Source organism: Topomyia yanbarensis, chromosome 1 (genome assembly GCF_030247195.1).
Source record: "Topomyia yanbarensis strain Yona2022 chromosome 1, ASM3024719v1, whole genome shotgun sequence".
In the NCBI taxonomy this organism is placed as follows: Eukaryota; Metazoa; Arthropoda; class Insecta; order Diptera; family Culicidae; genus Topomyia; species Topomyia yanbarensis.
The window spans coordinates 178,346,625-178,361,744 of record NC_080670.1 but is presented as its reverse complement, the minus strand read 5'-3'; the positions used below and the strand labels follow the sequence as shown (position 1 = coordinate 178,361,744).

The window sequence follows — 15,120 nt, the reverse complement described above, 5'->3', positions numbered from 1 at the left end:
CTTACAAAATTGTAAAACGGGCAAAATGCGCCCATTCCCCTTACTGAGCAAAACGGCAGGGCTGCATGCGCCAGAAAAAAAAGTTGGGCTTGAAAGGGTTAAAAAAAACCTTGCGAAATTTCGCGATGGCCTCGTGATGCTGATGCATGCTTCGATATAAAATATATAACGTGAATCTCAAATAAACGAGACGATCGCTTCAAATGTGTTCCCCGAACATCGCATCGAAGCTCTGTGCAAATGTTTTAAAAACATCAAAACGATGAACCAACAGCTGTACTTGTGTTCGACGATGCTTGCCTTTAAGCTTTGCCAGAAAAAAGCGAACTAGAAGCAAAGCTCGGATTCGCCGAAGCTTAGATCAGTTTACCCCTAAATGTTCGCAGCTTATGGGTCAAACTCATCGTTTCTATGTGATTTCCCACTGAAAATCCTAAAAACAAATCGTTTCAAGGCAGTTCGATACGGGTCCAACGATGGACGTCTGTTGAGCGGTTATTTGTACGTCATCCACCCAGTTAAGCTCAGCCGGAATTCTGGCTGGTTCTAATTCGCGTTCCGGCTCCATTGACGCAACCGATTCTAGTTAGAATCGGGTGTGTCACTGAAGCCGGAATACTAATTAGAACAAATCAAAATTTCGGATGAACAAGGGTAATGTTGGTTCAACGAACGTTCTTCATAGGACGATTTTGAAAGCAACCGTTGCTAGGGAGCCGTGTCGTGTTGAAATCACTGCATCCCAGCGGTTCGGTCTCGAATATGTATCTTCCCCACTAGGAAGATTGTCCGAAGGAAAAACAAAACCAAATAAATACTTCAGCAGAATATATATTTTGGTGTCTAATTTATTCACCATCAACTCATTTATAACTTACACTAACAATATCTTTTAAAGTTCTCGGCAGTCTGCTGTGTTATGGTTTGAAAATGCTACGGACCTTATGTGTGCGTTGAAGATTGAAAGACTATTTCTGTTTGTTGCTTAATTGGTTTTAACAAGGAGGACTGTTTTGTTGTTGGTCGATTTTTTTTCATTTTCACATCAGTCGAGTATTATCACACAAAAATGAAACGTTACTTGATATTACAAATTACTTAATCATAACGAAAAAAAAAGTTTAAAACTATTCCGTTCTTAGACTACAACAAAATGAACAATAAAAAATACGAAAAACCTACCCTACAAATTTCCTAACAGTTTCGTGAACATCATTTGTCCGGAGCGGAACAATTCTCTTCCGGCAGTTCACCCAACTTACTCAGATTGAGCAGACTACGTCTATGACTGCCGTTAGCAACCTCCGCTGGTTTCCTAGCAGACTGTAAAAATGGACCAAACCCGGATGATAGGTGCTGGAACTGAGTGGCTGTAGATAGACCGCCACCTCCAAAAACCGGCGGTGTTTGCGATTGCTGCGGTGGAAACGGTTGCCTTTGCGTCATCGCCATTTTTACCGACGGGTTCTGCTGGAAAAGACTGCGTTCTCCAAACAGATTGCGGCTGCTGCTGCTAGCAAACGGAACAAAGGATGGAACAGGCGAATGTTGCGACACTGGAAATGTGAGCGATTGATTTAGCCGAGGGTTTGATTGTTGGGATTGATGGAAGATTGCAGCAGGTTCGGAGAATAGCGACACGCGATCGAGATCCGTTGGTGGTTCTTCCGGCGTTGGACGACGAGTCGGTTGCGATTCGAAACCGGAACTTTGCGAGGATGTTCGAGACATGAAGGGTTGCTGGGAGAAAGCACCGATCGTTCCACTCGATTCTGGTTCGTTCTTTTGTGGTGACATGCCCCAGTAGCCTCCGGCGATCCAGGAACTACCGGATTCGGCGATTGCACCTAATTTTGGCGGAGAAATGGTTACTTTTCGATGGCGCAGTGAGAAACTATCGTCGTTATCGACATGATGTGTTGCGAACGGATTATTGACCATTGAGAGATCCTTCCGGGAGACGGACATTCGACCGCTGATACTCAACCGATCGATATCATCGCCAAAGCGGTCTTCCATGAAAGTCGAGTGGTTTAAGGCATTCATCGAGTAGCCGTATTTGTGGAAACCGCGATTAACGGGCGCAGCGGTGGTGGCAGTGGTAAAATTATCCACGGAGAAGGAAGGTGTCTTCAATAAAGAGCTTTCCGGTTGAAGCAGACTTTGCCGACTGAACGTTCGAGTCGGTTGCTCTTGAATAGTGGTATTTAAGCGATTGACACTCAAAACGGACCCACCGAAGGTTGATTTTGGCGAGGAAAGGACACTGAAGGAACAGTCCAGGAAGGGACGAACCGTCGAAGCGGACAGAACGGAAGGGCTAATTGATTTAGTTGTGTCCATAGACTTGACACTCGCGTCATTGGCGAAAGTCTGGCTTTGTTGATGATGTTCCGATGCATCCGAATAGTCACACTCGGTTGCTTGCTGGGAGTAGATTTTATGAAAGCTGGTGTTTAGGTCGTCCGATGGTTGAATTTTGGGAGCTGTTTGGCCTAAACAGCCGATTGCTGCAATCAGAGCGATGAATGATAGGAATACCTGCAACGAAAATAGATTAGTTAGAAAACAAAACAAAAATGACGAAACTCACCTCGACCAACACGTGGGACGATTCCTTTCCCAATAGAGCTAAACCATACTCAGTGCCGAAAACCATTTCGCCCACACAGCACAACATTAACACAATTGGTTTGGAACAGTCGACGTGTGATTTTGCGCCAAGCAACATCGCTGCCAGCGCCAGTAGTGCCAAATTGAGAAGACCATTATCACTCATTCCTTTTGATAATTCATGGTCCCCATCGGAAACAGTTTCCGAAATATCTATGCCGTGTCGTTGCCACCCGCTGACAAGAAACTCCTTTACCGTGCTCAGCTGATTGAGACCGTCTACAACTGCTGGTTGCTCCCAAATACCGTTCCAAAGGGTCGTTAGCGTGTGTCGGATCGCAAGCAGATACGAAACAGCAATCAGGATCGTTTGAGTAACCGTCGAACTAAACACCATCTCAAGCCGATCTCGACTAAGCTCAACCTGAACCACACGTTGGCCGATCTTTACCGCCAGTAGAACGATGATCATCCATAAGCAAAGAGATGCGACCGTCTGTCGCTTCTGGAAAGCATTCTGCTTATCACTGGCTGCCATATGCAAATCTAGCACCTTCAGTCCTTTGGTTCCAATTTGGGCCAGTTTGGAGCCAAGAATGTTACGCTTGACTTCATTCAACGTACGCTTGAGGACACGTTCGCAGCGCGAACACAACTTGTAGGTTTGCTCCAACTGTCGCTGATATTCTTCCACTTCGAAGTCGTAATTCTCTTCCACGTCCGGAACAAACGACGCCAGCTGATGGATCTTAAGTTCCTGATTGCGATTACAGCCGAAGCAGAGCCCATTATATGGCACAGAATAGGAGATTTTATCGTCATCGGTAATGTTTGAGGTGGGGTTCAAGCGACACTGAAACTGTTCCGGAATTTCCCGGTTGTAATCGCCGTCTTCCGTAAAACCATTGTACTGAGTGCAGCTAGGACAAACCCACGAGTTGGAATTATCGTACGGGACTTTGGTGCTTCGGTTGCAGAACCAGCAGTTCACCCGAACTGAGAAACGTTTCCTGCGAAAACAAAAACCTATTAGTCGAATTTCGCGCATTTTACCCTATGCTCTCCTATCATGTATACTTTTCTAGGTTATGTATCCGCTGTTCAATCTTAACTCAATACAGTATTGTAACATATTACATTTTTTGCGTTTGTTATACTATTCTACAAATTAACTTACCGTATGTTAAGAAATAGATTGATTACCGCAATGGCTCCTACAAACAGGATCGCCAGCACAGGTAGCACCGTACTGGCAAAGATGCCCATCAGAGCTCCCATTCTTCCATCAACCGTTGAAACAATAGGCCTTTGTTCGTATTGGCATAAACCACTATTCCATGAACACAACGACCGTAGCGTAGTGTAATAAATTACAGATGTTTGCGAATATTTGCTACTATAAATTGTGCTAAATCAAATTAACCATCAGTTTTTCTTACAAAAGACTGAATCGCGCGGTTACCGGTTTTGACTTCCACTGACGGCTCTCCCCAGATATTTTCAAAGTACACGGAAACGAAAAACTACCTAAAATTGAGTTCGTTTGACTCAATCTCGTGGTATCGTGGGGGAACTTAAAATTAGGTAAACCGTGTTGAAGGTAGTTTCCATTTAACCACGGCAAAAATTACAACTCATTGATAGGTTTTTTATACTCAAATTTAAGTTGAATTTACCTAATTTTGAGTATACCCCAAACAACTCAAAAGTACCTTCCACCACGGAAGACCTCGACTGAGTCGAATCTCTCGTTTTGTTTTTGACAACACTAATAAGTGCGAAAGCGACGCACAACTCAAAAGTAAGTTAAAAGAACTTATTCTGCAGGTTGTTTTATTTAACCGTGTAGTGCAACCAGTATATCGATCGCAGAGCTGGGTCATTTTCACGGCTCACAGACCCAGTTAAGCTCAGCCGGAAATGAACCGGAATTCTGGCTGGTTCCAGTTCGTATTCCGGCTCCAGTGACACAACCGATTCTAGTTAGAATCGGTTGTGTCACTGGAGCCCGTGTACGAACTGGAACCAGCCAGAATTCCAGTTCAATTCCGGTTGAGCTTTACTGGGGAAAGGAGGCTTGCTATTCCGCGAATTGACAGTTTTTGGTGACGTCAGAGAAATCGTTGAGATAAACAAACGGATTTCTCGAAAGTTGTTAATTGACAATATTTGAGCTGTTACGGTGGAAAAAATAGTGTGTAATGGATTTTTGACGTAAATTACGCCATAATTACACTAGACACAGTGGATAATCAGTGCATCTATTTGATTATTAGCGTAAATCGGGAATTTGGATGCATGCCATAGAAAACATATCCCACCGTAATTTTCTGATCATAGCAAAGGTTTTGGACATCCGCATAGCTTCCTTGTGATTTACCAGGTGCCGATCATTCGTTAGTAGCAAACAATATACGAATTTCATGTAATTGTTTTCACCGACGATTTCTATGACGCGCTCTCGTCAAATGTTTACACTCTAACGAGCTAGCCTAGTATTCGTAAAGTTACCAAAAATTTGTAAAATTTGCAAAAATTTCTAAAATTCACCAGAATTTGTAAAATTTACGAAAATTTGTAAAATTTACGAAAATTTGTAAAATTTTCGAAAATTTGTAAAATTTACGAAAATTTGTAAAATTTACGAAAATTTGTAAAATTTTCGAAAATTGTAAAATTTACGAAAATTTGTAAAATTTACGAAAATTTGTAAAATTTACGAAAATTTGTAAAATTTACGAAAATTTGAACAAAATTTTCGAAAATTTGTAAAATATACGAAAATCTGTAAAATTTACGAAAATTTGTAAAATTTACAAAAATCTGTAATTTTACGAATTTTCGTAAATTTCACAAATTTTACGAAATTTTCGTAAATTTACGAAGTTTTCGTAAATTTTACAAATTTTTGTAATTTTGCAAATTTTCGTAAATTTTACAAATATTTGTAAATTTTACAAATTATCGTGAATTTTACAAATTTTTGGAAATTATACAAAATTCTCGTGAATTTACGAAATTTTCGTAAATTTTTGTAAATTTTACAAATTTTGGTAAATTTTACAAATTTTCGTAAATTTTACAAATTTTCGTAAATTTTACAAATTTTCGTAAATTTTACAAATTTGCATAAATTTTACAAATTTTCGTAAATTGTACAAAATTTCGTAAATTTCACAAATTTTCGTAAATTTTACAAATTTTCGTAAATTTTACAAATTTTCGTAAATTTTCGTAAACTTTCGTAAATTTTACAAATTTTCGTAAATTTTACAATTTTTTGTAAATTTTACGAATTTTCGAAAATTTCACCAATTTTCGTAAATTTTACAAATTTTCTTAAATTTTAAATATACAAAAATTTGTAAAATTTACGAAAATTTGTAAAGTTTACGAAAATTTGTGAAATTTACGAAAATTTGTAAAATTTACGAAAATTTGTGAATATTACAAAAATTTGTAAAATTTACGAAAATTTGTAAAATTTACGAAAATTTGTAAAATTTACGAAAATTTGTAAAATTTACGAAAATTTGTAAAATTTACGAAAATTTGTAAAATTTACGAAAATTTGTAAAATTTACGAAAATTTGTAAAATTTACGAAAATTTGTAAAATTTACGAAAATTTGTAAAATTTACGAAAATTTGTAAAATTTACGAAAATTTGTAAAATTTACGAAAATTTGTAAAATTTACGAAAATTTGTAAAATTTACGAAAATTTGTAAAATTTACGAAAATTTGTAAAATTTACGAAAATTTGTAAAATTTACGAAAATTTGTAAAATTTACGATAATTTGTAAAATTTACGAAAATTTGTAAAATTTACGAAAATTTGTAAAATTTTCGAAAATTTGTAAAATTTACAAAAATTTGTAAAATTTACGAAAATTTGTAAAATTTACGAAAATTTGTAAAATTTACAAAAATTTGTAAAATTTACGAAAATTTGTAAAATTTACGAAAATTTGTAAAATTTTCGAAAATTTGTAAAATTTACGAAAATTTGTAAAATTTACGAAAATTTGTAAAATTTTCGAAAATTTGTAAGATTTACGAAAATTTGTAAAATTTACGAAAATTTGTAAAATTTACGAAAATTTGTAAAATTTACAAAAATCTGTAAAATTTACAAAAATTTGTAATTTTACGAATTTTCGTAAATTTCACAAATTTTACGAAATTTTCGTAAATTTACGAAGTTTTCGTAAATTTTACAAATTTTTGTAAATTTTGCAAATTTTCGTAAATTTTACAAATATTTGTAAAATTTACGAAAATTTGTAAAATTTACGAAAATTTGTAAAATTTACGAAAATTTGTAAAATTTACGAAAATTTGTAAAATTTACGAAAATTTGTAAAATTTACGAAAATTTGTAAAATTTTCGAAAATTTGTAAAATTTACGAAAATCTGTAAAATTTACGAAAATTTGTAAAATTTACAAAAATCTGTAAAATTTACGAAAATTTGTAATTTTACGAATTTTCGTAAATTTCACAAATTTTACAAATTTTCGTAAATTTTCGTAAATTTACGAAGTTTTCGTAAATTTTACAAATTTTTGTAAATTTTGCAAATTTTCGTAAATTTTACAAATATTTGTAAATTTTACAAATCATCGTGAATTTTACAAATTTTTGGAAATTATACGAAATTCTCGTGAATTTACGAAATTTTCGTAAATTTTACAAATTTTGGTAAAATTTACAAATTTTCGTAAATTGTACAAAATTTCGTAAATTTCACAAATTTTCGTAAATTTAACAAATTTTCTTAAATTTTACGAATTTTCGTAAATTTTGCTAACCTTTGTAAATTTTACAAATTTTTGCATATTTTACAAATTTTTGTATATTTCACAAATTTTCGTGAATTTTATAAATTTACGAAAATTTGTAAAATTAACGAAAATTTGTAGAATTTACGAAAATTTGTAAAATTTACGAAAATTTGTAAAATTTACAAAAATTTGTAAAATTTACAAAAATTTGTAAAATTTACGAAAATTAGTAAATTTACAAAAATTTGTAAAATTTACGAAAATTTGTAAAATTTACGAAAATTTGTAAAATTTACAAAAATTTGTAAAATTTACGAAAATTTCGTAAATTCACGAAAAGTTGTGAAATTTACGAAATTTGTAAAATTTAAGCAAATTTGTAAAATTTACGAAATTTTGTAAAATTTACGAAAATTCGTAAAATTTACGAAAATTCGTAAAATTTACAAAAATTTGCAAAATTTACGAAAATTTGTAAAATTTACAAAAATTTGAAAAATTTACGAAAATTTGTAAAATTTACAAAAATTTGTAAAATTTACGAAAATTTGTAAAATTTCCGAAAATTTGTAAAATTTACAAAAATTTGTAAAATTTACGAAAATTTCGTAAGTTTACGAAAATTTCGTAAAATTGCCAAAAATTTGCAAAATTCACGAAAATTTGTAAAATTTACGAAAATTTGTAAAATTCACGAAAATTTGTAAAATTTGCGAAAATTTGTAAAATTTACGAAAATTTGTAAAATTTACGAAAATTTGTAAAATTTACGAAAATTTGTAAAATTTACGAAAATTTGTAAAATTTACGAAAATTTGTAAAATTTACGAAAATTTGTAAAATTTACGAAAATTTGTAAAATTTACGAAAATTTGTAAAATTTACGAAAATTTGTAAAATTTACGAAAATTTGTAAAATTTACGAAAATTTGTAAAATTTGCGAAAATTTGTAAAATTTTCGAAAATTTGTAAAATTTACGAAAATTTGTATAATTTACGAAAATTTGTAAAATTTACGAAAATTTGTAAAATTTACGAAAATTTGTAAAATTTTCGAAAATTTGTAAAATTTACGAAAATTTGTAAAATTTACGAAAATTTGTAAAATTTACGAAAATTTGTAAAATTTACGAAAATTGTAAAATTTACGAAAATTTGTAAAATTTACGAAAATTTGTAAAATTTACGAAAATTTGTAAAATTTACGAAAATTTGTAAAATTTACGAAAATTTGTAAAATTTACGAAAATTTGAACAAAATTTTCGAAAATTTGTAAAATATACGAAAATCTGTAAAATTTACGAAAATTTGTAAAATTTACAAAAATCTGTAAAATTTACGAAAATTTGTAATTTTACGAATTTTTGTAAATTTCACAAATTTTACAAATTTTACGAAATTTTCGTAAATTTACGAAATTTTTGTAATTTTGCAAATTTTCGTAAATTTTACAAATATTTGTAAATTTTACAAATTATCGTGAATTTTACAAATTTTTGGAAATTATACGAAATTCTCGTGAATTTACGAAATTTTCGTAAATTTTTGTAAATTTTACAAATTTTGGTAAATTTTACAAATTTTCGTAAATTTTACAAATTTTCGTAAATTTTACAAATTTTCGTAAATTTTACAAATTTGCATAAATTTTACAAATTTTCGTAAATTGTACAAAATTTCGTAAATTTCACAAATTTTCGTAAATTTTACAAATTTTCGTAAATTTTCGTAAACTTTCGTAAATTTTACAAATTTTCGTAAATTTTACAAATTTTTGTAAATTTTACGAATTTTCGAAAATTTCACCAATTTTCGTAAATTCTACAAATTTTCTTAAATTTTAAATATACAAAAATTTGTAAAATTTACGAAAATTTGTAAAGTTTACGAAAATTTGTGAAATTTACGAAAATTTGTAAAATTTACGAAAATTTGTAAATATTACAAAAATTTGTAAAATTTACGAAAATTTGTAAAATTTACGAAAATTTGTAAAATTTACGAAAATTTGTAAAATTTACGAAAATTTGTAAAATTTACGAAAATTTGTAAAATTTACGAAAATTTGTAAAATTTACGAAAATTTGTAAAATTTACGAAAATTTGTAAAATTTACGAAAATTTGTAAAATTTACGAAAATTTGTAAAATTTACGAAAATTTGTAAAATTTACGAAAATTTGTAAAATTTACGAAAATTTGTAAAATTTTTGAAAATTTGTAAAATTTACAAAAATTTGTAAAATTTACGAAAATTTGTAAAATTTACGAAAATTTGTAAAATTTACAAAAATTTGTAAAATTTACGAAAATTTGTAAAATTTACGAAAATTTGTAAAATTTACGAAAATTTGTAAAATTTACGAAAATTTGTAAAATTTACGAAAATTTGTAAAATTTTCGAAAATTTGTAAAATTTACGAAAATTTGTAAAATTTACGAAAATTTGTAAAATTTTCGAAAATTTGTAAAATTTACGAAAATCTGTAAAATTTGCGAAAATTTGTAAAATTTTCAAAAATCTGTAAAATTTACGAAAATTTGTAATTTTACGAATTTTCGTAAATTTCACAAATTTTACAAATTTTACGAAATTTTCGTAAATTTACGAAGTTTTCGTAAATTTTACAAATTTTTGTAAATTTTGCAAATTTTCGTAAATTTTACAAATATTTGTAAAATTTACGAAAATTTGTAAAATTTTCGAAAATTTGTAAAATTTACGAAAATTTGTAAAATTTACGAAAATTTGTAAAATTTACGAAAATTTGTAAAATTTACGAAAATTTGTAAAATTTTCGAAAATTTGTAAAATTTACGAAAATCTGTAAAATTTACGAAAATTTGTAAAATTTACAAAAATCTGTAAAATTTACGAAAATTTGTAATTTTACGAATTTTCGTAAATTTCACAAATTTTACAAATTTTCGTAAATTTTCGTAAATTTACGAAGTTTTCGTAAATTTTACAAATTTTTGTAAATTTTGCAAATTTTCGTAAATTTTACAAATATTTGTAAATTTTACAAATCATCGTGAATTTTACAAATTTTTGGAAATTATACGAAATTCTCGTGAATTTACGAAATTTTCGTAAATTTTTGTAAATTTTACAAATTTTGGTAAATTTTACAAATTTTCGTAAATTGTACAAAATTTCGTAAATTTCACAAATTTTCGTAAATTTAACAAATTTTCTTAAATTTTACGAATTTTCGTAAATTTTGCTAACCTTTGTAAATTTTACAAATTTTTGCATATTTTACAAATTTTTGTATATTTCACAAATTTTCGTGAATTTTATAAATTTACGAAAATTTGTAAAATTTACGAAAATTTGTAGAATTTACGAAAATTTGTAAAATTTACGAAAATTTGTAAAATTTACAAAAATTTGTAAAATTTACAAAAATTTGTAAAATTTACGAAAATTAGTAAATTTACAAAAATTTACGAAAATTTGTAAAATTTACGAAAATTTGTAAAATTTACAAAAATTTGTAAAATTTACGAAAATTTCGTAAATTCACGAAAAGTTGTGAAATTTACGAAATTTGTAAAATTTAAGCAAATTTGTAAAATTTACGAAATTTTGTAAAATTTACGAAAATTCGTAAAATTTACGAAAATTCGTAAAATTTACAAAAATTTGCAAAATTTACGAAAATTTGTAAAATTTACAAAAATTTGAAAAATTTACGAAAATTTGTAAAATTTACAAAAATTTGTAAAATTTACGAAAATTTGTAAAATTTACAAAAATCTGTAAAATTTACAAAAATTTGTAATTTTACGAATTTTCGTAAATTTCACAAATTTTACAAATTTTACGAAATTTTCGTAAATTTACGAAGTTTTCGTAAATTTTACAAATTTTTGTAAATTTTGCAAATTTTCGTAAATTTTACAAATATTTGTAAAATTTACGAAAATTTGTAAAATTTTCGAAAATTTGTAAAATTTACGAAAATTTGTAAAATTTACGAAAATTTGTAAAATTTACGAAAATTTGTAAAATTTACGAAAATTTGTAAAATTTACGAAAATTTGTAAAATTTACGAAAATTTGTAAAATTTACGAAAATTTGTAAAATTTACGAAAATTTGTAAAATTTACGAAAATTTGTAAAATTTACGAAAATTTGTAAAATTTACGAAAATTTGTAAAATTTTCGAAAATTTGTAAAATTTACAAAAATCTGCAAAATTTACGAAAATTTGTAAAATTTTCATAAATCTGTAAAATTTACGAAAATTTGTAATTTTACGAATTTTCGTAAATTTCACAAATTTTACGAAATTTTCGTAAATTTACGAAGTTTTCGTAAATTTTACAAATTTTTGTAAATTTTGCAAATTTTCGTAAATTTTACAAATATTTGTAAAATTTACGAAAATTTGTAAAATTTTCGAAAATTTGTAAAATTTTCGAAAATTTGTAAAATTTACGAAAATTTGTAAAATTTACGAAAATTTGTAAAATTTACGAAAATTTGTAAAATTTACGAAAATTTGTAAAATTTTCGAAAATTTGTAAAATTTACGAAAATCTGTAAAATTTACGAAAATTTGTAAAATTTACAAAAATCTAAAATTTACGAAAATTTGTAATTTTACAAATTTTCGTAAATTTCACAAATTTTACAAATTTTCGTAAATTTTCGTAAATTTACGAAGTTTTCGTAAATTTTACAAATTTTTGTAAATTTTGCAAATTTTCGTAAATTTTACAAATATTGTAAATTTTACAAATCATCGTGAATTTTACAAATTTTTGGAAATTATACGAAATTCTCGTGAATTTACGAAATTTTCGTAAATTTTTGTAAATTTTACAAATTTTGGAAAATTTTACAAATTTTCGTAAATTGTACAAAATTTCGTAAATTTCACAAATTTTCGTAAATTTAACAAATTTTCTTAAATTTTACGAATTTTCGTAAATTTTGCTAACCTTTGCAAATTTTACAAATTTTTGCATATTTTACAAATTTTTGTATATTTCACAAATTTTCGTGAATTTTATAAATTTACGAAATTTGTAAAATTTACGAAAATTTGTAGAATTTACGAAAATTTGTAAAATTTACGAAAATTTGTAAAATTTACAAAAATTTGTAAAATTTACAAAAATTTGTAAAATTTACGAAAATTAGTAAATTTACAAAAATTTGTAAAATTTACGAAAATTTGTAAAATTTACGAAAATTTGTAAAATTTACAAAAATTTGTAAAATTTACGAAAATTTTGTAAATTCACGAAAAGTTGTGAAATTTACGAAATTTGTAAAATTTAAGCAAATTTGTAAAATTTACGAAAATTCGTAAAATTTACGAAAATTCGTAAAATTTACAAAAATTTGTAAAATTTACAAAAATTTGTAAAATTTACGAAAATTTGTAAAATTTACAAAAATTTGAAAAATTTACGAAAATTTGTAAAATTTACGAAAATTTGTAAAATTTACGAAAATTTGTAAAATTTACGAAAATTTGTAAAATTTACGAAAATTTGTAAAATTTTCGAAAATTTGTAAAATTTACAAAAATTTGTAAAATTTACGAAAATTTGTAAAATTTACGAAAATTTGTAAAATTTACAAAAATTTGTAAAATTTACGAAAATTTGTAAAATTTACGAAAATTTGTAAAATTTTCGAAAATTTGTAAAATTTACGAAAATTTGTAAAATTTACGAAAATTTGTAAAATTTTCGAAAATTTGTAAGATTTACGAAAATTTGTAAAATTTACGAAAATTTACAAATTTTCGTAAATTTTACAAATTTTCGTAAATCTTACAAATTTTCGAAAATTTTACAAATTTTACAAAATTTACGAAAATTTGTAAAATTTACAAAAATCTGTAAAATTTACAAAAATTTGTAATTTTACGAATTTTCGTAAATTTCACAAATTTTACAAATTTTACGAAATTTTCGTAAATTTACGAAGTTTTCGTAAATTTTACAAATTTTTGTAAATTTTGCAAATTTTCGTAAATTTTACAAATATTTGTAAAATTTACGAAAATTTGTAAAATTTACGAAAATTTGTAAAATTTACGAAAATTTGTAAAATTTACGAAAATTTGTAAAATTTACGAAAATTTGTATAATTTACGAAAATTTGTAAAATTTACGAAAATTTGTAAAATTTTCGAAAATTTGTAAAATTTACGAAAATCTGTAAAATTTACGAAAATTTGTAAAATTTACAAAAATCTGTAAAATTTACGAAAATTTGTAATTTTACGAATTTTCGTAAATTTCACAAATTTTACAAATTTTCGTAAATTTTCGTAAATTTACGAAGTTTTCGTAAATTTTACAAATTTTTGTAAATTTTGCAAATCATCGTGAATTTTACAAATTTTTGGAAATTATACGAAATTCTCGTGAATTTACGAAATTTTCGTAAATTTTGTAAATTTTACAAATTTTGGTAAAATTTACAAATTTTCGTAAATTGTACAAAATTTCGTAAATTTCACAAATTTTCGTAAATTTAACAAATTTTCTTAAATTTTACGAATTTTCGTAAATTTTGCTAACCTTTGTAAATTTTACAAATTTTTGCATATTTTACAAATTTTTGTATATTTCACAAATTTTCGTGAATTTTATAAATTTACGAAAATTTGTAAAATTAACGAAAATTTGTAGAATTTACGAAAATTTGTAAAATTTACGAAAATTTGTAAAATTTACAAAAATTTGTAAAATTTACAAAAATTTGTAAAATTTACGAAAATTAGTAAATTTACAAAAATTTGTAAAATTTGCGAAAATTTGTAAAATTTACGAAAATTTGTAAAATTTACAAAAATTTGTAAAATTTACGAAAATTTCGTAAATTCACGAAAAGTTGTGAAATTTACGAAATTTGTAAAATTTAAGCAAATTTGTAAAATTTACGAAATTTTGTAAAATTTACGAAAATTCGTAAAATTTACGAAAATTCGTAAAATTTACAAAAATTTGTAAAATTTACGAAAATTTGTAAAATTTACAAAAATTTGAAAAATTTACGAAAATTTGTAAAATTTACAAAAATTTGTAAAATTTACGAAAATTTGTAAAATTTCCGAAAATTTGTAAAATTTACAAAAATTTGTAAAATTTACGAAAATTTCGTAAGTTTACGAAAATTTCGTAAAATTGCCAAAAATTTGCAAAATTCACGAAAATTTGTAAAATTTACGAAAATTTGTAAAATTCACGAAAATTTGTAAAATTTGCGAAAATTTGTAAAATTTACGAAAATTTGTAAAATTTACGAAAATTTGTAAAATTTACGAAAATTTGTAAAATTTACGAAAATTTGTAAAATTTACGAAAATTTGTAAAATTTACGAAAATTTGTAAAATTTACGAAAATTTGTAAAATTTACGAAAATTTGTAAAATTTACGAAAATTTGTAAAATTTACGAAAATTTGTAAAATTTACGAAAATTTGTAAAATTTACGAAAATTTGTAAAATTTACGAAAATTTGTAAAATTTGCGAAAATTTGTAAAATTTTCGAAAATTTGTAAAATTTACGAAAATTTGTATAATTTACGAAAATTTGTAAAATTTACGAAAATTTGTAAAATTTACGAAAATTTGTAAAATTTCGAAAATTTGTAAAATTTACGAAAATTTGTAAAATTTACGAAAATTTGTAAAATTTACGAAAATTTGTAAAATTTTCGAAAATTGTAAAATTTACGAAAATA

The 15,120-nt window shown here is 26.1% G+C and overlaps 1 protein-coding gene across 1 annotated transcript; it reads right to left on the bottom strand.

Moving 5' to 3' along the window:
- Window positions 1-811: 811 nt before the first annotated feature.
- On the bottom strand, window positions 812-4,127 carry LOC131683095 (uncharacterized). The gene is made up of 3 exons (XM_058964916.1): window positions 3,791-4,127; window positions 2,594-3,623; window positions 812-2,541 (listed from the first exon to the last, which is right to left on the bottom strand). The coding sequence occupies exons 1-3, from the start codon at window positions 3,889-3,891 to the stop codon at window positions 1,213-1,215; spliced, it is 2,460 nt and encodes an 819-aa protein (XP_058820899.1). The 5' UTR covers window positions 3,892-4,127; the 3' UTR covers window positions 812-1,212.
- Window positions 4,128-15,120: the final 10,993 nt, after the last annotated feature.

Excerpts from the sequence above, each read along its gene's own strand:
- LOC131683095 (XM_058964916.1), bottom strand. The coding sequence starts at position 3,891 with ATGGGAGCTCTGATGGGCATCTTTGCCAGTACGGTGCTACCTGTGCTG. Across the intron at positions 3,624-3,790 it reads AATCTATTTCTTAACATACG|GAAACGTTTCTCAGTTCGGG; the intron begins GTAAGTTAATTT and ends TTGTTTTCGCAG. Across the intron at positions 2,542-2,593 it reads CGTCCCACGTGTTGGTCGAG|GTATTCCTATCATTCATCGC; the intron begins GTGAGTTTCGTC and ends TTTTCGTTGCAG.